This window comes from Oryzias latipes, chromosome 5 (genome assembly GCF_053564925.1).
Source record: "Oryzias latipes strain Hd-rR chromosome 5, Olatipes_Hd-rR_3.1".
Lineage (NCBI taxonomy): Eukaryota > Metazoa > Chordata > Actinopteri > Beloniformes > Adrianichthyidae > Oryzias > Oryzias latipes.
In genome coordinates, this window is record NC_136241.1 from 20597514 (window position 1) to 20622130 (window position 24617).

Below are 24617 nucleotides of genomic sequence, written 5' to 3' on the forward strand. Positions count from 1 at the left end.
ATTGCAGTCAAGTAACATTTTCAGAAAAATTGTTTTGTCTAAAAGAAAGTTTTTCTCAAACTTGACTTTATTTTTTTCTTTTCTTTCCACAGGCTGTTTATTCTCATGAGAAGGTGAAGATGGAAGGAACCATCTCCCAACAGACCAAACTCATCGACTTTCTCCAGGCCAAAATGGACCAGCCCACCAAAAAGAAAAAGGTCTGGAAAAAATGTTTGAAATGAAAAATCTTCAATTCTTTTTTTAAGTTCAAACAAAATAAAGTCAAACATTTCCATTTCCTGTCTGTGTAGGGTATATTTGGGCGACGGCGAGAAGATGTTGGCACCACTACTAACGGGGCGCTGGCTCCTCAGGTGCTACCAGCTGTTCCGTTGCAGTACGGTGACATGAAAATGGCCTTGGAGAAGGAACGTTCCAGATGTGCAGAGCTGGAGGAGGCTCTGCAGAAGATGAGGATAGAGCTGAGATCGCTCAGAGAGGAAGGTACAGCAGAGCTTGAATTTATATTTGTCTTACCTCATGTAAGCATCAACAAAAGGTATTTATCCAAATACAAAGAAAACGCTTTGAGTATTGTCTGTTTTTAACTCTGTGGGTTCTGCCTGAACTTTGGAGAAATACAGGACTAAGTCATGTCTTTTCGGGGGAGTAAACCACAAACATGTTAATTCAACTTGAGGTGATAGTTGTTGCTCTAAACTCAAACCAACAATTCTTTTAGATTCTTTAAAGTAAAACATGCATATTATTATTCTATTAATCTAGACTGTCCATAATTAAATCCATCTATCGAGTTTAAAAAAAGGCAGATCATTGGTCATAACCTTGTGCAATTGTTCTTCTGCATGTTGTCGCTTTGAAATAAAAGGGCTCTAATATAGTTAAAATGGTCAATTCTATGATGGTGCTGTAAAAATTCAGGGCTTAAACTCTCCAGAATGCAGCTTCTGGTCTTTTACTTGTTAAAACTTCACTAATAAAGCATCTGGACTATGTTCATAATTTAAAAAAAACTGCAACTAATAATTTAGTGACAACTGGGACAGTTTTAAACACATATTGATGGTAAATCCATTCTTTTTACTTTCCTTCTGACTATGAGTTTTAATAAAATGCATGTTGTCTGACTAAATCACCAGATTTATGTAAATATTTGCAGATGCATTGTTGTGATGCACTAACAGCTGAAAGCAACCAAGCATAAATGGGCAAAATACAGCGTTGTAGCACACAGTTGAGAGTTTTTCACTATACATTTTTTTTAAACGACTGCAATCATTCACAAACAAGTACGTAATTGTCTGTCACGTTGTTCACATTCTCATAACTTCAACTTCCCTCCTGGCTATTTACTGCCATATGCACCTTTTGTGTTGGTAGATGAAATAATTGTATCACATTGTGTTGGGTTTAAGGAAAATCTAGCTGTCAGCTGAAAACTTAAATCCTTTCAAAGACATCCGTTTTTTTGTTTACAATATTTTCTGTTTTGTCGGCCATTTTGGATCTTCTATGATAAACTGATTAGACAAAGAGACGAAGTGTCCTGTCTCTTTTTTATTACCTCTGTGAATCTCAGTCATCCTTTAATAGTTACCATGGCAACTATGATATAAATTTACTTCTACCAGAAAGCTAATTTTAGTTTTTTTTCCCTCCCTTTTGTAATAAGATTGAGAGTTTTTCCAGTTAATTGCTTCCTTTGAGATGTTTTATCTCCCTTCTGTGATGCAGCAGCTCATTTTAAAGCCCAGGAACACGTGGCTCCCTCCACTCCGGCCCAGGCTCGACACCAGATCCTAATGTCAGCCATTGTTAAATCTCCAGAACACCAACCCAACCCCAGCAGCTTACTGAACCCCTCCACTCGCTCCAAGGAGACTTCTACACCTGAAGGTTAGTTGTTTATTTTTTTAAACTGATCTATCTTATTCAATATGGTGTGCTTTCCAGCCCATTTGGCTTTCTTAGTCCAAGGCTGTCCAGAGTCTTTAGGACCCTTTCTCCTCAGATGCTCTTTTCGGTCACCTGTTTTTATCTGTTGTGTATCGTCTGTGTTTCATAAAGCAGGATTATGAGGCAAAAATACAAATGGATAACTTCACTGTAAGAATGGTAACCCTGAAAAGCAAACAAGCAAATACACTGTTGTGTATTTCATGCATCAGTTATCCAGCCATGCCTTCAATCCTGCGTGGACCTGTCTCACAAACAACAGAAAGCAACAGGGGAAATCAGAGAATTCATTTGTGATGGAGCTGATCTCCATGGAAACTGAGCCTTGGCGGCTGATGGTAGCTGTACTGCCTGATGCCTGCAATGAGGAGCATTTAGGCAGTGTAAACAAGTCACCTAAATACATGCTTAAAAACCCACTCTGACCATTTTTTAGATCCACAGTAAAGCGTTCCCAGTGGTTTTTTAAGTGCGCTTGTGACGTTTTTTGCCAAAATCCCCAAGAACCCTGACGTTTTCTAGGACATAGTTTCTGCAGAGCGGCAGGAGTTCATTAGAAATTCACCTCTGAGTTGAGGATGGGGCCATTGGCGCAAGGCAACCCCGTTCCCCTCCCCTTTCCCCTTCCCCTCTCCCACTCTTTGTTTACACTCTCTCCTGCTAGCTTACAGCCCCTCATGCCCCCAACCTAACATTACCAGTGCAACAAAAAAGGGGAGCAGTGTCGGAGCTATACAGCCGCACAGTTTTAAACCAGGTGCCAGCTCAGATGAGGGAAACTAAGACTAACGGGAATGGCGTAGTCGTCTTCAAGTGGATGCATCACAATAGGGCTGCACGATATGAAGAAAACTCGCGATATGCGATATTAGTAATTAATATTGCGATAACGATATAATTTGCGGTATATAAACAATTAGCAAAAAAAACAAAAATATTATTCCCATTCCATTACAACAGCTTAAAAATTATTCTACAAATGACACTTGTTGACAACATACAACATAATAGGGCGCCATCCAATTAGTTAACAACGTGAAGGGGTCCATCTGATTGGTCAAATGCAGAAAAGGGATTCTTTCAATCCATTAAACACTTCAAGCTGCCATAAGATTGTTTGGCCACATCTAAGGTAACCATTTATTGCAAATTTGCTGTCTTTTGCGATATGCATATTGCACAGCTTGATATTGCGATAACGATAAATTTGCGGTATATTGTGCAGGCCTACATCACAATGGCGTGGAGCAGGGAGCTTGTGGCCCGTCTTTTTCGTCTACTCCTGATTTTCTACAATTTGAATAAAGAAATGCCCAAAAATGAAGCTTGAGTTTATGAATATATGACCTCCATCATCAGAAACATGCTACAAGAACATGTTAAAAACACAATTATTTATTCAGAGTGGGATTTTAAAAGAAATCTTATGATTTCACACTAAAATATAACAAAAGACTATTTAGCCTCTAATTTGGCCGTCTGCTATCTGAGGTTCACGGTCAGCCATTAAACCTTATTGACCTGAAGTTGCTTTGTGATTCAGGCTTCCCTGTGTTGTGTGATGTTCTGAACGCTCAGCTATTGTTGGACTGCTCTCTCCTTTCTGTCTCTTTCCTCTTGCTCCTCACAGAAAAGAGGAGGGTCACGTTTGAAAGTAAGTCTGCAGTCAACACGGTTTGACTTGCGCACTTTTCCTGGATGTGCATGGACATGCATATTCATTCCAGCTTCTACCTTTTTTTTGTTTGTTGTGTTTTTTCTGCTGTCTGTTTGCTAACCTAAGCTCAACCAAAAAGGTATTTCATGATGTCAGCTCTAGAGTTAGATATTATGGTCTCTCTTTTATGGACATCCTTCCTGAGGTCATGACTACAAATACATATGATCCTATAGTTCGCTTTTTACACAGCAGTGCTTTTCATGCTTAATGGCATGTTTGATCTGACTTTGATTTAATGTCCCAGAATGCCAGTTTTTGCATATTATTGGCAATCCAAACAACCAGTTCATTACCAAAATTGTCCTCTGCTGCTTGGGGGGGGGGGGGGGGGGGGGGGATCATCTGATGCTTTTTATTTGTGAGTGCTGCAGTGGTTCCAAAACTGTGTTTTAATGAGCATTCGTGAATTTCTTTAACACCCACTCCTGCGTATGTCTACTCTCTTTGCAGAGTTTGGTCGTCGTGTGAAAGAAAGAATGCATCACAACATCCCGCATCGTTTCACTGTGAGCCTCAACATGAGGGCTGCCAAATGTGCCGTCTGCCTGGACACTGTTCATTTTGGAAGGCAGGCTGCCACTTGTTTAGGTCTGTATTTTGTGCTCTCGCTGAGCATAGGACACGAGAAAATGTTTCAGAGGAGCTCTTTAAAGACCCATGCCAATCATCTTTGGATCTAGTTTAAAAGTGGTCTTTTAATTGTGACTATGATATAACTGAACTATCTATTTACACGCCCTCCCGCGAACCTACAGCCCCTCACACCCCCAACCTAACATTAGCGGTTCAACATAAATGACGAACAATATCAGAATCATCCAGCTGTACAGTTCTGAGCCAAATGTCAGCTCAGATGAGGAAAACGAAGACGTACATGGATCCTTTTGTCTACAAGCGCACGCAACGGAATGGAGCAGAGCAGAGAGCTTGTCGCCCGCCCAGCGTATTGTCTGTCACAAATGAGCTCTTTTTCAAGCTGCATTTTTTTCATCTGCTCTTGATTCACAACAATTTGAATAAAGGAATACTCAGAAATTCAGTCTTCTTTATATATGTTTTCCACTGTCATAAAAATCCCTTCAAGAGCATTTTAAAAACACCAAAAACATGATTTTTGTCAAAGTGGGCCTTTAAAAGCTCATCTTTACTAAAATACCAGGAAGGAAGTTGCTTTTGTGGTTTAGTGCTCACACGGTGGACTGAAATTTGAAATATGTTTTCCATATTCCCTGAGTTCTTAAAGCACAATGTTTAAAGTCTTTCCAAACAACATAGTTATAAAGAAACACAATATAATGAATAACAATGTTGCCCTCTTTTTTTTCTTTTCTTTTTTTTCTGTTTTTATAGAGTGCAACACCATTTGCCACCCTAAATGCTCGCCGTGTCTGCCAGCGACTTGCGGTCTGCCGGCTGAGTATGCCACGCACTTCTCAGAGGCGCTGTGTCGTGAGAAGGCGAACTCGCCTGCCCTACAAGTGAAAGAGGCCAGTGGGCATGTTCGCTTAGAGGGCTGGATGAAGCAGCCGAGGTAACTTTATCCACTTCAGGGCCATAGTGGTGGTATGTTAACATTTATATTTGCTCATTAATATATTTGTTTGTTCATTTGTCCAGAAATAGCAAGCGCGGCCAGCAAGGCTGGGAAAGCAAATATGTGGTTCTTGATGGAACCAAACTGTCCATCTATGACTCTGAGCCCAGGGAAGGTCGGTATTATATGTTATGCCCAATGTCTGATGTCTCTTTTGTGCACTTCTGAGTCTTTTGTCCGTTTAGGATAAATCAAAACACAATTTAATTTTCCTGTAGATTTCATCAATGCAGAGGAAGAGTTTGAGCTGTGTTTGCCTGATGGAGATGTGACGGTTCATGGAGCCGTCGGCGCCTCTGAGCTCATCAACACTGCCAAGTCAGGTACAGAACCGGGACCGGCTCGGCCTGTGGCTAAACATATTGTGAGACTGGGAGGGACTCCAACCATCCCATGAAAGTTTGCACATTAAATGGCACCCATCAGAGCCCCATCAAAGGCAAAACATGCAGAAGAGGCTTTGATATGTCATTCCCTTCAGCTTTGAACTCATTTTTGTTAGTTAGAACCTAAATCAGCACATTTTAAACCCAAACACAAGGTCAAATCAAATCCAGCAACCCTTTTTATTATCTGATTTCTTTCTTTCTTTTTTTTCTAATTTAGCTGCTTATGTTTAACTTGAACACAAAACAAAGGAAAATGTAATTGACAAATAAGCTAGTGTGTACATTTAATAAAAGTTTGGGGCAATTAACGTTTCAAATGGGCATAAATTTACTCTTAGTAATAGACTAACTTGTATTGAAATATATTTATTAACTTATTCAGGGGGAAAAAAGGTGACACATTGAAGCAATTTTGAGTATTAGCCCCTAGGAAGTTTTTTGGTTGATCATTTTCAACATCAGTGTTTCAAGACATCTACATGGTGAAAAATGATGTTCAAATGTGGATTTTGAGCCACTTTTGTTTCCCCAAAATACAGCAAACTAGTAACAAATTTTCTAAATTTCTAAATCTAGTTTTGGAAGCAAAAGAGTTCTGAAGCTTCTTCTAAGTTGTTGACAGGAACTAATTGAATGGTCTGGTTGTTTCTCCCCGCAGACATCCCCTATGTTTTAAAACTGGAGTCTCATCCACACACCACATGCTGGCCCGGTCAGTCTCTCTATTTCATGGCTCCCAGCTTCCCTGATAAGCAGCGCTGGGTGGCAGTGCTGGAGTCCGTTGTGGCGGGGAGTCGAGGATCTAGAGACAAAGCGGAGGCGGATGCTGTGAGTGTCATTTCATACATTGGTATTTCTATTTTTTCCTTCTTTTTAGTCTTGATAGTGATAGATATGTAATTTAGTATTAATGTATTGAAAATGGAATAATAGCTAAGTTTGCTGACCTACACTGACTTGGTTATTAGGTCCATTTCAAACAGTAGTTCAATTCAAAGCTAGTTTTATTCATGTGGGAATATAGTATACTGGATGCTTTCTTTAAACATCAGCCTTCACCTCTTTTTCTCTCATTCTTCTTTCCCTCTTTGCATGTTCTCAACATTCACCTCCTGTCTTGACGCCATTGTCTCGATCAAACTGTGTTTGCGTGTGTGTGCGTCTCCATTGAATGTGAATCTGTGGATCATATAGGCAGGTGTTTGTAAAAGACAGAAGAACCTGTCTCCTCTGGTTCAGGTACAGTAAGTAGCTGCATGAATGCTCTGTCCACTCCACCGAGCATGCAAGGCACTGTATGCTGCACTGCATAGGACATTTTAGTGTAGGTCAACCCACTGCTGTCAGTACTTACAACACTGTCAGTTACTGAATTACATCAACTGGAAAAAAAATGTTTTTAAAGTGATTATTTGGTCAAATATTGCAGCACTGGATGAGAACTGGCCGCTGCCCGCTTGACTTGATGTCCTATGCTGTCATGCATGCTTCTGCAAGGGTCAATCGCTGCCTGAACTCCCTGCAGTGACGCATAACATGCAACACGTAATGTGTTCTTCAGAACAAAGTACACCCTCCCTCAGCCTCATGTTAGTGTAACATTCACCACCGAGTCTGAAGTGAATGCGGCATCAGATGAACAACACCGCACTCACTGTCTGTGATGTTAAAGACGTAACACTTTGGTGTTTTCCACTTGGTGCATTGAAATGTTTCATTGCCGTTTTATTTATCTCTTTCAAAAAGTATAAAATCATTTCCAACTTTTCCAGAAAGGCATGTCTGAAAAGCCCTTAGAGAACAGTTTGTCTTTAAATGCTGTTTTTGTGGCTCAACGTTCTGGAGTTTTAGAAGGCAAACAGCCGCACAGACTTTCACTCCAGTCCAGAAATACCGTCCTGCTGCTCTCTGTCACACGTTTTGACTCTTTTGACTTTTTTATCTTCCCAAAGATCTCAATTAAGGACTGAGAAAAGTCAGAGTTTTTTTTTAAGCTTTGCATTCTCTTTGCCTGCGAATAAACAACTTAATTTCCCCGGTTATTGACTATTTCAATAAAAAATAAAAAACAGCATTAAACATATTTACAAATTTCATATGCCGGTAATTATTTATTTAGCCAGACAACGTCTGTAAGAGCGGATTTGGCCTTTTCGGAGTGAGTAGATTTTTCTATGGCAACCACTCTAGCCAATCAGGAGTGAGTTTGTTGAACGTCCACACCTATACCACTTGATTTGGGAGAATCAAATGTAAGGCAACCAACGTTTGTTGAGGCATCTGATTGGGCAGTTTATCATTTTCAAAGCTTGTTTTAAAAAACAAGGTATCTAAACGAGAATAGTTATTCTGACTAAATACTGACTGAGTAATAGTTGTTTATTTCTCAATAGAAGCCACAGGATACTTCCTGTTTGGAACGTCGGGGGGAGGAGTCACCCGGTCCAGTTCTCATACAGTCAATGTTTTTTACACATTTTCTGTGCTCTCTGTTCCCAAATAAGGGCAAAATGAATGGTAGAGATTGTAGTGTTGGTCTTTAGAGGTTGTGTTAATGAACAGATGCCTTTAGAGCCACATGGGGGGTGTACTTTCTATGAAGCCTGCGCACACAGTGTGACTGTCAAATCCTTGGTTTTTGTCTTTTTTATTTTTCGGTTTCAGAAGAAAACATTTTGTCATCCGTCTTAGTTAAATTAGAATCATTTTAAGGTCTAGGGTTTCCCCTCTACTTTAAAATGTTTTAAAGTAGGTTGCAACATATTGAATATGTAGCTTTATGTTTAAAAAGAGCATGGCATGCTGAATTTAAATGTTACACCCATATGTTGTTTTTTGTTCTTTTACACGCATCACTGCTCATTTGTAAGCTATTAACTATTCTTCACATTTTATTAGGCAAAGCTTTGCAAACTAGCTGATGGTTGCTGTCTGTGTGTCCACAAAATCTATATTTAAAGCATTGTTTTGATGAACGTATTGCCCAAACTTGCAGCTAATTAGTTTTCCTATGTATGAACCTCCTTTTACACAATGATGGAAAGTTAAAAATGTCTATGTTTATAAGCATCGCCACAGACTGAAAACATAAGGAAATAGCTATAAGGTTTTCATTTAATATTGTCAGGTTTAGATGTTGGAGAGAAGGTTCCTTTAAAAATCCTTTTTTTTTTCAGGATCCAGTGATAAAAGCTGAACTTAAGCTACAAATACTAAAGAACAGACTTTGACATTCAGCTGGAGTCTGTGTCCATCGGGGATTACAGCCTGTAATCCTTGCTCCTGCACACACAGCATTACTCTCTGCTGTCCCACTGATGGACTTCACTCCTTCCTGCTATCTTTAATTCAGTGCAGCTTTTAAGACATGTTCTCTCCACGTCTATCAGTGGCAAGGCTCAAAACACTTATGACCTTAAATATTTTATCTTGTTTAGACTAATCTCACAATGTCTTGCCTAAAACGTTCAAGTTAGTGGGCTGCTAATCTTGAGTTTCTTTCCTTGTTACATAAATCTCCTACTTTCCTTTTGGCAGAAACTTCTGGGCAATTCTCTTCTGAAACTGGAGGGTGACGACCGTTTGGACATCAACTGTACTCTGCCTCTCACTGATCAGGTAGTGAGATACAGACACTGACCGCATTACCATCAATTTGTATCTACATGAACACGCTGGATTTGTTTTGTGAATTTTTATTTCCTCCTCTGTCAGCTTGTCCTGGTTGGCTCTGAGGAGGGCCTGTACGCTCTCAATGTCATCAAAAACTCTCTGACCCACATCCCAGGAGTGACTTCAGTCTTCCAGATCCAGATCCTGAAGGAGCTTGATAAGCTACTGATGATCACTGGTCAGCAGTCACAGCTACTGATGCTTCTCTTTTTATCATGTCTTTCTTGAGAAAGCAAAATACATTTTCACTGAAACTCAGGTACACTATAACAGTCGTCCCCAACCTTTTTCAGGCCACAAACAACTGATATTTGGTTTTTTTTTTTCCTTTAACTTTTGAGGGTAAAGTTTATCTTTAACCTCTGTAAATTATCTGCTGCTGGATTAGATTGGATTATTTCTACACTAAACTTTTTGTAGGAACCATCAAAATATGAATTGGATTTTCCATGAACCCATAACTATCAAAATGGAAGCAACAATCGGATGTTTTTGAATATTATATATTATTATGGCGTGTGAGAACAGCTGTCACAATAGATCCATATTTGGAGTAAAGACTCCTGGTTTTTGTTTCTTAAATCCAGATAATTTTTTATTATGAAGTCCAAACATGTTTGTTTTTGGTTCACTCGGCTACCTTTGGGGTTTTCATTTAGTGTCGGCGCAGCTGATTTAAGAAAATAGTAGATTTGTTTTAACCAAATGACTTAACATACGTGAAGAATGAGACGGATGTGATGGAGAATCCAGTAGTTTTCCAGAATTTAAACGTCCTTCAAAATCAAATTAGAAGGGAAATGTAGGTCGTGTTTTTTTTTCTTTGCTACTCTGTATCAACTGTCTGGCCCTGGGGTTGGGGACCGCTGCATGTTATGTCAGACAACATATTAATTACAGCACGTTTGAACTGCCTTTCAGGGGAGGAGAGGGCTCTGTGTCTCGTGGAGATCAAGAAGGTGAAACAGTCCTTGTCTCAGTCTCATCTCCCAGCACAGCCTGACCTCAGCCCCTTCATCTTCGAGACCGTTAAGGGATGCCACCTCTTCTCCTCCGGAAAGGTCCGTAAGGCTGATGCCTCGTCAAACCAAACCCTCCCAGGTTACCATAGAGTCGAACCTTAGGAGCTTTTTACAGTCACTGCAGCTGTGTGCTGCTGGAATGCAGACGTTTCTGATCCTCTTTGCCTCCCATCCCCTCACAGATTGATAATGGGCTGTGTATCTGCGCTGCCATGCCAAACAAGATTACAATCTTGAGACACAATGAAAGCCTCAACAAGTTCTGCATCAGAAAGGTGAGCCAGCCCCGAGGGTTAATGCCTAATAAGTTACAAGATGGAGACATTTTGTAGCATTGCAGATGCTCTGCTTCAGTGAGTCATGATGGTGAAGAGGGAGGGCTGCTGACTGTTGTTTGAATTACAGGAGATTGAGACCTCTGAGCCTTGCAGCTGTATTCACTTCACTGGCTACAGCATCATCATCGGCACCAACAAGTTCTATGAGATTGAGATGAAGCAGTACGCTCTAGAAGGTGGCGGTTTTTACCATTTTCAAATTTATTTTGACAAGCGGATCCTCTTTGGACAAAAAAGGGCGATGCTGTTCTCCCACCTGAACGATCCTCTTGTCCTCAGAGTTCCTGGATAAAAACGACGTGACCCTGGCCTCCGCCGTCTTCGCTGCATCCTCCCACAGCTTCCCCATCTCCATCATCCAGGTCACCACGGCCCCGCAGAAGGACGAGTACCTGCTCTGTTTCCATGGTTAGATTTCTGCAAAAGCAAACTTTGTCCCTATCCCATCCCCTTTGGATCCCATTTTAGTGAAATTCTCTAATAAGGTTTTGTTGACGTTCCGTTTTTACCTGGAGTTGTTTAGCTAGTGTTTCTTTACAGTTGAAACTTTTGAGGACATACAGCATTTGTTTGTTGCAGAGTTTGGCGTGTTTGTGGATGCATACGGCCGCAGGAGTAGAACAGAGGACATCAAGTGGAGTCGGCTTCCTCTATCGTTTGGTTCGTTCCTAAACTAACTCTTATATTCTTAACTCTTAAAAGCATTTTGCGTTTTGCTCATCTTGATATAAATGCTTGACTCAGCGGTTTGTGGGTATTTCAGCGTATAGAGAACCCTACCTGTTTGTGACTTACTTCAACTCTCTGGATGTCATTGAGATTCAGGGACACATAGCCCTTGGGTAAGACTGTCTTAATGTCTTTTTTTATCAGTTTATCTGTAAGTCAATCTTCCTGTTTTTTGGCGGTGGAGAGAACCTGTCAAATATCCACTTCAAGCTCTGTGCTTTGAATAGCAAAATGTCCACTTTTCTCTTGTCTTAGGCCGCACTCTTACGCACATTTGGACATCCCAAACCCTCGCTATCTTGGCCCAGCCATCTCCTCTGGGGCGATCTACCTGGCCTCTTCCTACCAGAATAAACTACGAGTCATTTGCTGCAAAGGCAACCTGATCCAGAACCAAGATGGAGGAGATCTGCAGCGGAACGGATCTGGACGCAGGTCAGAAAACAGAAAATGCTCCCTTCCTCTTTGTTCTCCTTAATGGGTTTTCTTTTGGTGTCATCCGTTCAGAACACATCTTTAATGTTTCATTTATTGTTTTGTCTGTAGCACCAAACATTAAAAACAATCAAAAATTATTTTTCCTCAAGATTTCCTGACTCGTGCATTTCATCCATTTTCTGTAGGGTAGTTTTATGATTTCACCCTCGGTTGAGAAAATAAAGAATTATCCCCAAAAAACCTAAAGAAAGAGGGATGAAAACAGATTTTTTTGGATTAGATAGATGGATCCCAGGAGTCCGGGAATTTTCAGGAACTCTTTCCTTTTCCCTTCACTACAGCAAACTTGTCACTGGGCTTGGCTGATGCTTGAGGTTGGCATTCACAGGGGGGTATATGGCAGAATATTAGGAGTCTGATTGAAACATAGGAGTAACTTATACATTTTGTTTGTCTTTACAGGAAGAGGGGTTCATTTTTTATCTGTAACAGATCTTAATCCTTTCATTTCAGTCACAATTTTTTAAATGACCTCCTTAATAAAGTTTTGTTTTTCTGAGCTTTGTTGCAATTTGAAGTTTTTAATTTTTATAAGGAGACAAACTTAATTTTCATTTTGGGAGCCAGAACTGACGGGTCCACTCATTTTCAAATCACAAGCCGCAACCTTAAAGTTACTGTGATGATGATGAGTCCGTCTTCTTCATCACACAGTGAAGCCCTTGACCACAGACACTGTTCTACGCTAAATGCTCTTCTTTATGCCTCGGCTCCTTCATGCAGTCCCAACAAGCGGGGGCCTCCCTCCTACAATGAGCACATCTCCAAAAGGCTTGCAGCCAATCCTCTGGTCCACGGCGATCCCGGCACGCCCCACCGTTACAGAGAGGCCCGCACGGAGTTTCGGCGGGACAAGTCCCCCAGCCGTCCCCTGGAAAGGGAGAAGTCTCCGGGCAGGATGCTTGAGAGCCGCATCGTCAGTTCTCCCGGCAGGGCCATGGCGGATCCCCGGCTAGAGCGCTCCCCAGGCAGAGCAATGGGAGACCCCCGCATGGACCGATCCCCCGGCCGCATGATGGATGTTCGGAGGGAGCGGTCTCCTGGCCGGTTTGAGGAGCGTCAAAGACTTCATACTGGTTCTGGGCGCACACCCATAAACCCTGTTAACAAGGTTAGTCGCTCTTTTCTGTTCGTGTCCTCTCATATGTGAGTTTATAATTAGAATGTCAAGAAGATTGCATTGTTTTCTTTTCTCTAATCAATTTATAAATGAACATCTCAAACATATTTGGGCAGAAGCCAAAACGGCCTGCCCTACTTTTTGGTTTTTTGACCATTTTCTCGTGATAAGATTATGAAGAATCTGTCTCTGTGTGGTGCGTTCACTGAGCTCCGGACATAAGCGGACCCAAACAGCCCAACTCAGTCTGATACAACATACTTTTGTCATTTTTCTACAGTCCACAGCAAAACAAAGCAGTTTGTCAGAGATTGTCAAACACAATGAAATGAATCAATCGTCTGCTCTGGGTTCTGTCATTCAACCTGTTGTTGGGGGTTTTAGGGAAATAAAGGGAGGGGGGCTGGTGCATGAGATGTAATTAAAGCCTTTGAGAAGTGGAGATCCACTAATACATAAAAATATAGACAAAAAACACCTTTTGGGGTTTTTTCTTCAGTTGTCTTTGTTTTAAACCATAAAATAAAGAAAGTTAAAACGGGTAAAGTCTCGGCGTCACAGCGTGGGAAAGAGCGGCGCTGCAGTATATTCGTCATTATCTCGTTATCACGAGAAAACTGAATGGAAAAAATAAACTAGGGCAGGCCGTTTTTGGTTTCGTAGATTTGATATATCTGTGTATTTTTTCTTGTCTTTTTCCCATGTTTTTTTTTAAATAGCTTAAAATAAATCAATTACATAAAGATAACTGCAGTTTTGTTCAATAATTAATGAACTTTCTGTTCTTTTCCATTCAGTTGCTCTTAACAAAAAAACACAATTACACAGAATACACATTTCTTTACCTTCAAGGGCTTTAATTTTTTTTTCTCCCTAAATAAAACCCTGAAAAGTTTGGTTTCGGTTAATGTTTTCCAAACGGACTCGTTTGTTTTACATAATCTCAGTTTTAAATTTAATTTGGTTCAATGTATAAAACTGTCCAAGCTCTGCGCTCACATTTGATAAATGAAAGTAAATGTGAAATGTTGCTACTGATGCAAACTTAGTGAAAAATAATTCATAAATACTCATCTCTTAAAAATCTGATCACAATCCACCAGAGAGAGAAGACGAGCAGACTTGATATGAAAGTGCATCATCTGATCCGATAGACTAACTTTATCTGTTATTGATGTTCGTGGCACTCTTCCCACAATTCCTCCTCCTGTTGTGAGTGAAACGATTTTAAAAGGCTGAATTAGTTAAAAAACTCTGAAGTGCATTCATTTATTTCTGACGTTCATCTAATAAATACCAATGGGTGTGTGAAAACTAAACGGCATCATTTATGAGTATGTCCCTTTCACGGGTTCACATTTCAAGAAATGATTACAATTTTAGCGATGAGCTGGCAAATTTCTGCAAAGGTTTAAAGTCTGCTCCGATCATCTTTTGATCTATTTTAAAAGTTCTCAGTGGCCTTTGGAATGTGATTATGCCGTGTTTAGCCAAAATCAAAATAGCCTGTGTTGTTTTCTAGGACCGTTTCTGCAGAGCAGCAGGAGTTCATTAGAAATTCATGTCTGAGTTGTGAGTGGAAATGTTGGCGCCCCCTTTTCCCATCACCCATCTGTTTACACGCTTTACCGCTACCTTATAGCCCCTCACACCCCCAATCTAACAGTACCGGTGCAACAAAAATAAAGAGTAATGTCAGAGCTGTTGAGCTGTACAGTTTTGATCCAGATGTGAACTCGGACGAGGAAAACAAAGACGTTCATGGATCTATTTGTCTGCAAGCGGATGCATCAGAATGGAGCAGAGCAGGGAGCTTTTGGCCTGATGATTGTGATTTCAACATCACAAATACAACTGGTTCACAATGATTAATAAAAAAAGAAAGAAAGAAATACTCAAAATTGCCATTTTAAAGCTTAACTTTCTTATTTTTTTCCTCAATCATCAGAAAATTGCCACAAAAACATTAAAAACTCTCATTAATTCAGTTTTTCACTTTGGTTTCATGTCATTTAAAAGTTCTTATAATATTATGCTTAGTATAATATTTGGTATAACTTGGTAACTTGGACTTACAGTACGTAACATTTATTTAGCTCCACGCTGACATTTTTTGGTATTTTCAAAACACCTCCAGGCTCATTATTGTGTATTTGTGTTGCAGGTTTGGGATCAGTCGTCTGTTTGAGAAAGCAGCGCCACACACCCACCGTGGACGGGGAATCTCATCTTTGTAGAGAAATTGAGAATGTCACAAACACTGCCGCGCATCCGTTCTACCAGAACTGGAAGACCCACGCTGGAAATCAGCTATTGCTGTCTGAGCACAGTCTGCAAACAAAAAATAAATAAAGGGAAGTGATTAGAATCAAATTTTGCTTTAAAGCTGGTCAACAAAACGCCACATGAACCACCAGAGCAGGGGTTCTTGTGATGTGTAGCAGCAAATGCTCTAAACAGATTGGATTCAGTTTCAGCTGTGAGATAAAATTCTCAATTAAAACAATTTTTTTTTGCTATTTTCACCATTAGATTGTAGATACTTGCAGAGATGAGGACATTTGTAGCAAATGCATCAAGTCAGTCGGATCTGCGTAACACAGTCAGTACTTCACAATGCCAGAGGTTGACTAAAAGTAACGTTTAGTGACTTTTCTTCACGTCTTCTGAAGCTCCAGTCAGGGCAGGTGCGCTGCAGGTCGTACACCTCTGGCTCAGCGCTGACATGTCAGCACACAATCAGCAACTACAATCATCTTGTCTGTCTGCTGACAGCTCTGGAGCTGAAGAGCGGCTAAAGTAGGAACAAAAAAAAGGAAAAATCAATGATCCCTCTCTGAAGAATCCACCCTGTAGACCCCGCTGCTAGATCATCTGTGTGTGATAACACTAAAAGTGCACTAACCACAACCTCCAGCAGCGATGGAGCAGAGTCTTTCTAATCCTCCAGGACGTAATCTAGATTGTAAATAGACGAGACATAATTTTATATATATTTACTGAGAAGGAATTTCAAGGCTGGAAAAGCCGTGTCTATTTTTGTTAAAGAAAAACCAGTGATAAAGTGTCCTCTTGAATGTCCGATGCGTATTCTTTTATTACGTACTAATGTCCTTTTATCAAGTGATTGTATCGGGTCGAACTTGTGTGTGAACTTCCATCTGTCAAAGACAAAACCTCAGTGCTGAACTACATGAAGGAGATGAAGGGACAAGCAGAGAAAAAAATCATGTTTGAAAGCTTACAAACAGTATTTAAGCCTTTCTTTTGTACAGCGTCCCTTACTGTTGTAAAAATGTTTACAGTGAAGTGGAAATGAATCCTTGTTTTTCCTCTTGATTCATAAAATGGCATGGATATGTATACCTGATCTGCCCCCATTTTTAGTCCACTATTTACAAAGAAAGCACGTCAATTATATCTTTCATTTTTATCAATGATTCCGCGTTTCACAATGAATCCATGCATCGATTTGATTGAAATCTACTTTTTATTTATAAAGTCAGTAATCAGAAAACCTTGCTAAAATGATTTAAAAGGTTTACACATATTGTCATCCTTTCAATTTAAAAGCTAATCTAATTTCAGATGTTTCCTTTTTTTGTACTTTCTGAATGTACAAAGATAAAATTCCCAACAGTTTGTGCTCAGGAGGCGTTTCACTTATGGACTATTCATTTTTAGGGAGTTAATAAAATCTTCCTGAATGTATTCAAGCCAAGAAGAGGATTTACCGAATTTTTAAGAAATGTTCCAGACAAACAACCAAATGCAACAGGTTGCACATGTTATCAGCCGCTCTCTGTAGGACTCCACAAAAGCCTCATTCATTCTAATTTCTTTGATTTGATTTTTTTATATCATTTTTAGTGTCTTTTATTCTTTCACATGATGCTGATCATATTGCTGTGATGCTGGATATGATATTAAAGTCTGCTAACAAATGTTTAATTAGCTTTCTCTGTAGAGATTTTGGCACAGAATATTATAAACATTGTCTATAACTTCTTTTTTCCTGTTCTTGTGTTTTGTTTGAAGAAGAATTACCCACAAGTCATCTCTGTTGTAGCCATTTTCCTCCTCTGCAGAGCTTTTTAGGACTTTCCAGTAAGACGGCCATTTGTCCACATCCATGGTGTCTGCGAAGGCTCGTCTATTTTTGGGCGTTTGATCTCAGCCAAAGTGACAATCGCCCGCCATTTCATTGACGGCGTCCGCTGCGGCTTCTCAGATCTGCGAGAAGCCAAAGATGTTCAGCTTTTCACAGCAGCATCTTCTCTGAGTAACAATAACCGGTCTAATTCTGACCTCTTTGTGATGCGGCATGCTGGGAGATGACGCCCACAAAGCAGCTGCTGTGAGTGTGAGGCCGCAGCACAGGGAGGCTTTCAGCACCTCCCCTTCTTTAGGACTCGCACCGGCAGCCTCACCTCTTAACCTCGGCCCATTTAGCTCATTTTCACACTCTGTCGCTTTTCTGGAGCAGGGAGCTGGAGGTGACACTGGGAGCCTTGTTAATGGTGCAAAGACGGGGTGCGTGTCACACTTGAGTATGTAGCACCTACTGCAGATGACATCTGTTTGCGATGTTTCACAAATGCAACGCTGACAGCAGACACTTGCATGCATCATGCCTGTTTTATCCCGTTATCTCATTACCAACATGAAACCATCCTGTTCACCTGTTTGATGGCAGTCTGGATTATCTTCAGGAGAGCAGAAGCTAATCTAAGCAACCAGAGACTCTAATGGTCGTCTTTGTTTACAAGAACATTTACCTTTCCACAATAAATGAGGTCACGTATCCAGAATGACGTCGGTCCAACGCCAACACGGCTGTTAGGCCGTGAGGTGAGCCAGCTGCACTGGAGGGAGTAAGTTTGGCTCTAATTCAGTCTTGACAGGTCAGTAAATTACATTTAATGAGCTGGTGATTTTCAAGCACTCATCAGTTTCATCCAATGGGAACAAGAAGCGACTGGCGAGCAGATCCAAATATCACATTAAGGAGCTGATAAAGATGTAGGTGAAAGTCCACGAGCCAGCAGCTTTGATTAACATGAATCCTTTGCAGGCTTGGTTTTTGGAAACTTCACAGTTAAAGGGTTAGATCTTTAAAAAGACGTTTGTTTTGTGAACTTTGATTCATCTGTATTTTTTAAATTTCAAAGCTAAAGCTTTAAAGAACCTGGATTAGGAGAATAGTTTTTCTTAAACAGAGTTGAAACTAGAAAACCTAATTAAAAGTTCGAAGGGTCTAAACCGTTTGAAATGGCGTATTTTTCAGAGTAGCATGAGTGGCACTTTTTTGCATAGTTTGGATGGGGGCGTGACTCAAACTCATGCGACTTACATGTTGATCTTTCTGCATATCCCTTCAGGGGTCGCCACAGTAAATCAGTTTTCACAGTTTTGCTCAGGTGGTTTGGCAGAGATTCTGACACAACCCCCTATATTTTATCTGGGCTGGGGACCGGCACAGGGGGACCCAGGCTCAGGCCCCCCTGTGGCTACGTAGTTAGGCAGTAGTGCCAAGGGTCATAAAGCTTATTGCACCCCCTGGGAGTCCAACCTTATTTCCTGTGTGCCAGTGCTACATTTAACCACCCAACTTAACCACCAGATGCCACTTGTTAGTGATAGCAACAGCCACTAGGTTGTAGGTGTGTGGACCGGTATTTGCTACTGACAGCAATGCAGAAGAAGAAGCACAGCTTGGCCTTACGCCGGGATTGGCAGAATTGGGAAGGGGGATGGAACACGAGATGAAGAATTCAATGAAATCTAAGGATTTGAAGTGATAAAGAGTTAAGTTGACTTGTTAGCATGTTCTTTATCCTATGATTATCTGAGTAATTGTTCATATTCCAACATTCCTCCTATGTTTCATGAAACTAAATAAGCATTAATGTGTTACGGTAGAGAAGCATGCAGACTGTTGTTGTTCCCTTAGTTCCACTATTATGATTGGCCTTAATACTCGAGTGCAACTTTTATTTTTTTATTAAATTTAAAAAAAAGTAATTCTTTATTATGCTTGTTTTTTCCTGCTGCAACTTATAGTCTTAAAAATACTCACAAAAAAGTTTAGAGAGAGACTAGAGACTTTCTGAAAATGCATCATCTTAAGCAAACTTGTGAATGAGACATCCACATCGGAGAAGTGTGTTTCCTTTGTTTGTTTTTTGTTACAGTTACACTCTCCATACATACATGCTTGTTTCAAATAAAAGGTTTGTAGACAGAGGATGGATTAAAAGATTTAAGACCAGATATTCCTTTCTTTCCTCATGACTACATGAGGGGATGGCTGCTGCAGATGGAGGGTGTGGATTCTTTTTTTTTTTTTTCACGTGAGCCAGTATCTCTGCACGTATTGTTTGAAGCCTCATTTACCTGACACTTCCTAAAGAGGACACAGTATATAAATATCATCCAGTAAAGTTGTGGTGCAGAGTTACAAAAAGGCCACCCACAGTCTCCCCATTGTTCACCGGCAGCGCTGTTGGTCTGACGCCCAAGCTGCTTAGACATGGTGAGTTGATGTGTGATGTTTGATGAAGCACTAACAGCTGATTTCAGGGGTTCAACTCCTCTGATGACGCAGAAATACTCCATAACAGGTTTTTAAAAGTTTTTAGTGACATGAGTTCAGTTTTGCTGTTTTGTAGTGACAGAAATATAAAACCTTTCACACCATTGTCTCATAGTAAGGTGTTTATTTTATACTGTTGAACATTTTCAGACCTTTATGCTGTTGCTTCATCTCTCCTGTCTTTGTATGAAAGGCCCCCAAGAAAGCCAAGAAGAGGGCAGCAGAGGGAGCAAATTCCAACGTATTCTCCATATTTGAGCAGGCCCAGATCCAGGAGTTCAAAGAGGTGAACATTTGCTCAGAAAACATATTAACGTCTTCTAACTTTAAAAACTAAGATGGAATCAACCTGGATGAATGAGAGTCTTCACAGACACGTTTGCTCAGAAAGTTACCAAAACGGCGAGATGGCCAAACAGCCTCTTTAAGGGTTGATGTTCGTCTTTGCTGGTGTTCTTGGCAACGCGCTGAGCTCTGAAGCCCCGCCCCCGGCTTTCCATCTCCATTGTTGATTGCAGCAAAATGCCCACCTGTCTGTCTATTTTCCTGCTGCTGGCTTCACAGCAGCAAAGCTTGTTGGTATGAGGGTCAGCGGTGCTGAGACATTCAGACTGTCATCACTGATCAGGCTTCAGATTTACTGTTAGGAATGTCCAGGATGCCAGACTGAATCCTAGAGGAGGGCAGGGGGGCTTACTTGTTATAAATACTCATCAGTGTTCAGCTATAAACATGCATCCCATGAAATCCAGGCAAAGAGAAATGCTAATGTCAACAGATATTCCTTTCCTCTTAGGCCTTTACTATTATGGACCAGAACAGGGACGGCTTCATTGACAAGAATGATCTTAGGGACACTTTTGCTGCCCTGGGTATGCTGCCATCAGCATTCATGTACCATAAGATGAGTAAAGGCTGCTTTAAGTGACCCTAACCCAATTGTTAACGGCTGCCACAGGACGACTGAACGTGAAACAGGAAGAGATCGACGACATGCTCAAAGAGGCTTCCGGCCCAATCAACTTCACCGTCTTCCTCACCATGTTTGGAGAAAAACTCAAAGGTATCCAATTCAGGAAATGTTGGAGAATAAAAAAAAAAACATGTTTTTTTTGAAGAAATGAGATTGCTGCTTTACTGTTTGCAGGTGCTGATCCAGAGGAAACGATCCTGAATGCGTTTAAAGTCTTTGACCCTGAAGGGAAAGGAGTGCTAAGGAAGGATTAGTAAGTTCCCACATCATTTCTGTTTTCATTTCTGACTACAGTACCCATAATGCTTCAGCAATTCACCAGTTCTTTATAGTTCAACAAAGTCATAGTAAAATACTTTGACAGATTTTTAAGCGCCGTGTTCCAAAGGAAATCAGTTGCAAGTCAGTAAGCACAATCCGAAATCCTACTTAAGGCGCACCGGATTATAAAGCAGATTCTCTATTTTTAAACGAACTTAAGGATTTTAAGTGGATCAAAAAATATGATGGGGGTTACTTAATTAGCTCAGATTTCATTTTAGTTTATTAAATGTATGAATTTCTTGCTGAGATGTACCACAAACAGTCAAATAAACTGGTATTGTTGCTGACATTACATCACTTACTGCTGCATTGAGATGCACAGGGTGTCTTTTATTTTGAAAGGTCATGTGAACTTCTGTCAAAGGTTATGAACTATTTCATATTTTGAGATAAGGCTGTTTTCACTTTGTGTTTTAAATATGTCAAAAAACATTTCATTTAATTTTATCATAATAGTACCAATGCCATAAATTACAGATCATTGTTATTTTTTTCTAAATAGTGGAGTCAGACTTTATGGCTTCTGCTGGGTTGCTGTCAGAGAGAAATTGACCCAAATGGTTCTTGAACTGTTCAAGGTTGCCCTAACCTAAAACCCTTTTTTTTTTTTTTTGGTCATTTTATCTGCAGCGTGACACAGATGTTAACGACACAAGCCGATCGATTCTCCGCCGAAGAGGTACACCGAGGTCTTTTCACGCTGATCACCATCATTAAAGCCAAAAGCTTTCTGCACATGGAGTCTGAGAAAACAAAAGGATGCACGTCATCCTGACAGCCACACACCACACACACCACACACACACACACACGTTTTCATGCAAAATATTATTTTCTAAAAGTCAGTGAATCATACCACCCTCTTATGCCGCCTGAGTAACGTGTTGTTCTGCCTTTTTCTGCTGATTAGATGGAGCAGATGTTTACTGCCTTCCCCCCTGATGTGTCAGGAAACCTGGACTACAAGAATCTGGTTCACATCATTACTCACGGAGAGGAAAAGGATCAGGAGTAAACTTTCTTTGTCTTTGTCAAATAAAAAAATCTTTAAAAGCAACCCAAGACCTGTGAGGGAGACGAGAACTATTAGTTTGAATCTGGAAATTGCTTTTCTTTTCAAACAGGGAGATGACTGGACTACTTTGACAGCTTTGAAAGTACTAAGCCACGTACATTTGAAAGGAACTTAATTGTTTATCCCCTCTCTATTAAGAGATAAGGAAGTCATTTTAATAAGACAGTTGTCTGGCTTTTACTTTTACCAGAAACCTGTCAAAATTTCCCTTTTTTATCCCAGGTTATGCAGTGCAGGTGAATAATAAGTATTGCATGTGCACCCTCATAAATCCCCACACCCTGCTTTGAAGCGGCATTATGCAGTTCTGCATGTGTGCAAAGGAAAGAATTGGCTTCGGAACAAAAAGGTTTTACTGAGATGCAGCCATGCTGCTATTATACTGTTGTGCCTTTGGTGGTTTAGTCACCGGAATGGTTGGGCAGCAGGCGGAGAGGAAAAATGCACCCCACCCCCAAGTCATCCTTGCTGCACTCACCTGGGTCATTTGGGATGCCTTGGAGGGAAAATGTGGGGTAATAAAGTTTTTAGCTGTTCCAGCATGAGCTACTGCAGACGGGATCTTTTGCACAGCTTCACACTCAAATGTCTGCCCAATTTCACAATGATGCCATAAAAATCTATATCTATATAGATATAGATATATAGATATACATATATCTAGATATATATATATATATATATATCTATATCTAGATGGATATATAAATAGATAGATATATGTAGATGTATAGATATATAGATTCATATAGACATATATATGTGTCCAACTGTTTCAAATTACTTTGTGATTTAGATGAAAATAAATTGAGTTTCAATGTTTATGATCTTATAGTTCATTGGAGAAAACAATAAAATCCCAGTAGATGAGTTGTTGTGTGTCAACATTTGAATCTGAAGCATGTCAGTGTGAGCTTTGCTCTGACAGAAAATAAACCGAATTCTCATCTGAAGTATCTGAATGTCATGACAGTAAAACCCTGGCAGGAAAGAAGCAATTAGTCCTGTCAATCAAAAGGAGACTTGGCGTTTTTTTAAATTGACGTTTACTCTCACTAAACACAGTTTGATCCTGTGACTTTATCACGTCTCATAGAAAACTTTTCTCTTTCTGCAAAGACATACTGCCATGCAGAGGGAGCTCTGGCAATGCAGGTCTAAAGTGAACTATGTTCTGTCAGGAAAAGATGCCACCTAGTGGTGGGTAAAGTCTCCAAAATTCTGCAGCAATGCATTCTACATTTGTTTACGCAAAAAAGAGCAGAGGTGGAGTTTTTCCGATTATGGGAAGGCCAAACGTATGAGATGGGCTTTTTTCTTTATTGCTGTTTGATGTTTATGCCATGTTGGCTGTTAGCTGTCACACGGTCTGCACTGATTTACAAACCTTAAAAATTGGAGGCTGCAGTAATCCCACATGTATGTTTTTGCTTTCTGAAAATTTTTTGTGAATGTCATGATGTGTGAAACTGTAAACATGTAATGTTTTTTTCTTATTTGATCCAGAGTAAATCTGTTTTTAAATCACATGAGCCAATATTATATTTACAGCAGAACATACATGACAAAAACATGAATAAACTGTGAAATCTAACAAATGTATCACCTGTTAGAGGGGCTTTGGGGGAAAGATGCTGAAAAGCTAGGGACTTTTTTTAACCCTCTGAAGGCCACTACATCAAATGATTATTACAGAATTCAAAGACATTTTTTTAAAACCCTTTGATGAAATAAATAAAAAAAAGTCTAGTTCGCTTAGGTGATTTGGTAAGTTTTTATTCACAACAATTCTAGTTTAAGATGCAAAAATAGTAACACAATTGTTCAGGAAACAAGCACCTTATTTTCTCACTGTCTCAGATTTGATCCACACATTTTAACCGTGGTGTAAATGTATTATAAAGATTTAATTATCATCCCAAGTTGCATTCTTTCAATACAGCAAGTTTTCATTTAAAAAATAGCCAAACTTTTTCCACTAAAGGTGTTTTTGTGATTTAATGGAGGCAGCTATTTTAAACGGAGCAGGAAAATCCCCTCCACTGCCTCTAAGGCAAGGGTCTGCAGCTCCTTCCTCCCCTTAAGTCTGGCTTTTTGACTTTCAAGGAAAATGATGATTTCCAAAAAATCAAAGGTTTGTAGTTAATTGATTTTAGAGGATTGCGTGTTTTTTATTATTCATGTTTAGAATTTTAACATGTCAGATGATTAAAAAACAGAGAATTAAAAAGTGTTAATTTTAATATTTGGATTCTACATGGATGATGTCATGTTTATTTTTTAAAAGTCATAGAAGAAAAAGGATGACAGGGCACCAAAATCATAATAATGGAAATTCCCATGTTTGATACTGTTTTCTAACATTTTTAATTTATGTGTATCTGCTGCAGTGGGAGGATTTTTTTTGTTTTACACAGTGAATTTTATTTTGAAGGGAACCTGGAAGTTCTTCTGTCAAAGGCAGGAGCTCAATGAACAGATGCCAATACTTTTAAAAAAGAAGAGGAAATCCTGAAGCAGATTCAATTCAAACTATCTGGATCATTTTTTAAATGAGCTAATTTTACGCATAAATCTATCAAATTTTCCAGTTAAAAAATATTTGACAA

At 39.9% G+C, this 24617-nt stretch overlaps 2 protein-coding genes across 13 annotated transcripts in view; both read left to right on the forward strand.

Annotated features, from left to right (window-relative positions):
• The window catches only part of cita (citron rho-interacting serine/threonine kinase a), a 45501-nt gene extending 28452 nt beyond the window's left edge, over positions 1-17049 (forward strand). For 2 of the 12 annotated variants that reach the window (XM_078947442.1, XM_020703300.3), the window contains exons 29-49: positions 93-200; positions 294-486; positions 1738-1899; positions 3590-3613; positions 4130-4267; positions 5030-5210; positions 5297-5388; positions 5492-5596; positions 6321-6490; positions 6857-6901; positions 9200-9280; positions 9377-9512; positions 10256-10395; positions 10539-10631; positions 10762-10870; positions 10974-11102; positions 11274-11354; positions 11458-11536; positions 11679-11858; positions 12645-13032; positions 15206-17049. In XM_078947442.1, coding sequence (XP_078803568.1) covers positions 93-200; positions 294-486; positions 1738-1899; positions 3590-3613; positions 4130-4267; positions 5030-5210; positions 5297-5388; positions 5492-5596; positions 6321-6490; positions 6857-6901; positions 9200-9280; positions 9377-9512; positions 10256-10395; positions 10539-10631; positions 10762-10870; positions 10974-11102; positions 11274-11354; positions 11458-11536; positions 11679-11858; positions 12645-13032; positions 15206-15229 — 2658 coding nt within the window. In that variant the 3' untranslated portion in view covers positions 15230-17049. Of the gene's footprint in view, positions 1-92; positions 201-293; positions 487-1737; positions 1900-3589; positions 3614-4129; positions 4268-5029; positions 5211-5296; positions 5389-5491; positions 5597-6320; positions 6491-6856; positions 6902-9199; positions 9281-9376; positions 9513-10255; positions 10396-10538; positions 10632-10761; positions 10871-10973; positions 11103-11273; positions 11355-11457; positions 11537-11678; positions 11859-12323; positions 12421-12644; positions 13033-15205 lie in introns of those variants that run through there. The other 10 variants (XM_011475155.4, XM_078947444.1, XM_011475158.4 and 7 more) reach the window with 7 other exon arrangements.
• A 2389-nt stretch (positions 17050-19438) lies between these two features.
• Positions 19439-23606, forward strand: myl2a (myosin, light chain 2a, regulatory, cardiac, slow). Its single transcript, XM_011475160.4, has 7 exons — positions 19439-19576; positions 19830-19922; positions 20433-20508; positions 20595-20699; positions 20784-20862; positions 21564-21612; positions 21844-23606. The coding sequence occupies exons 1-7, from the start codon at positions 19574-19576 to the stop codon at positions 21946-21948; spliced, it is 510 nt and encodes a 169-aa protein (XP_011473462.1). The 5' UTR covers positions 19439-19573; the 3' UTR covers positions 21949-23606.
• Positions 23607-24617: the final 1011 nt, after the last annotated feature.

Coding starts and splice junctions, on each gene's coding strand:
- myl2a (XM_011475160.4), top strand. Junction 20,700..20,783: donor GTTTGGAGAAAAACTCAAAG/GTATCCAATTCA, acceptor TACTGTTTGCAG/GTGCTGATCCAGAGGAAACG. Junction 20,863..21,563: donor GGAGTGCTAAGGAAGGATTA/GTAAGTTCCCAC, acceptor TTTTATCTGCAG/CGTGACACAGATGTTAACGA.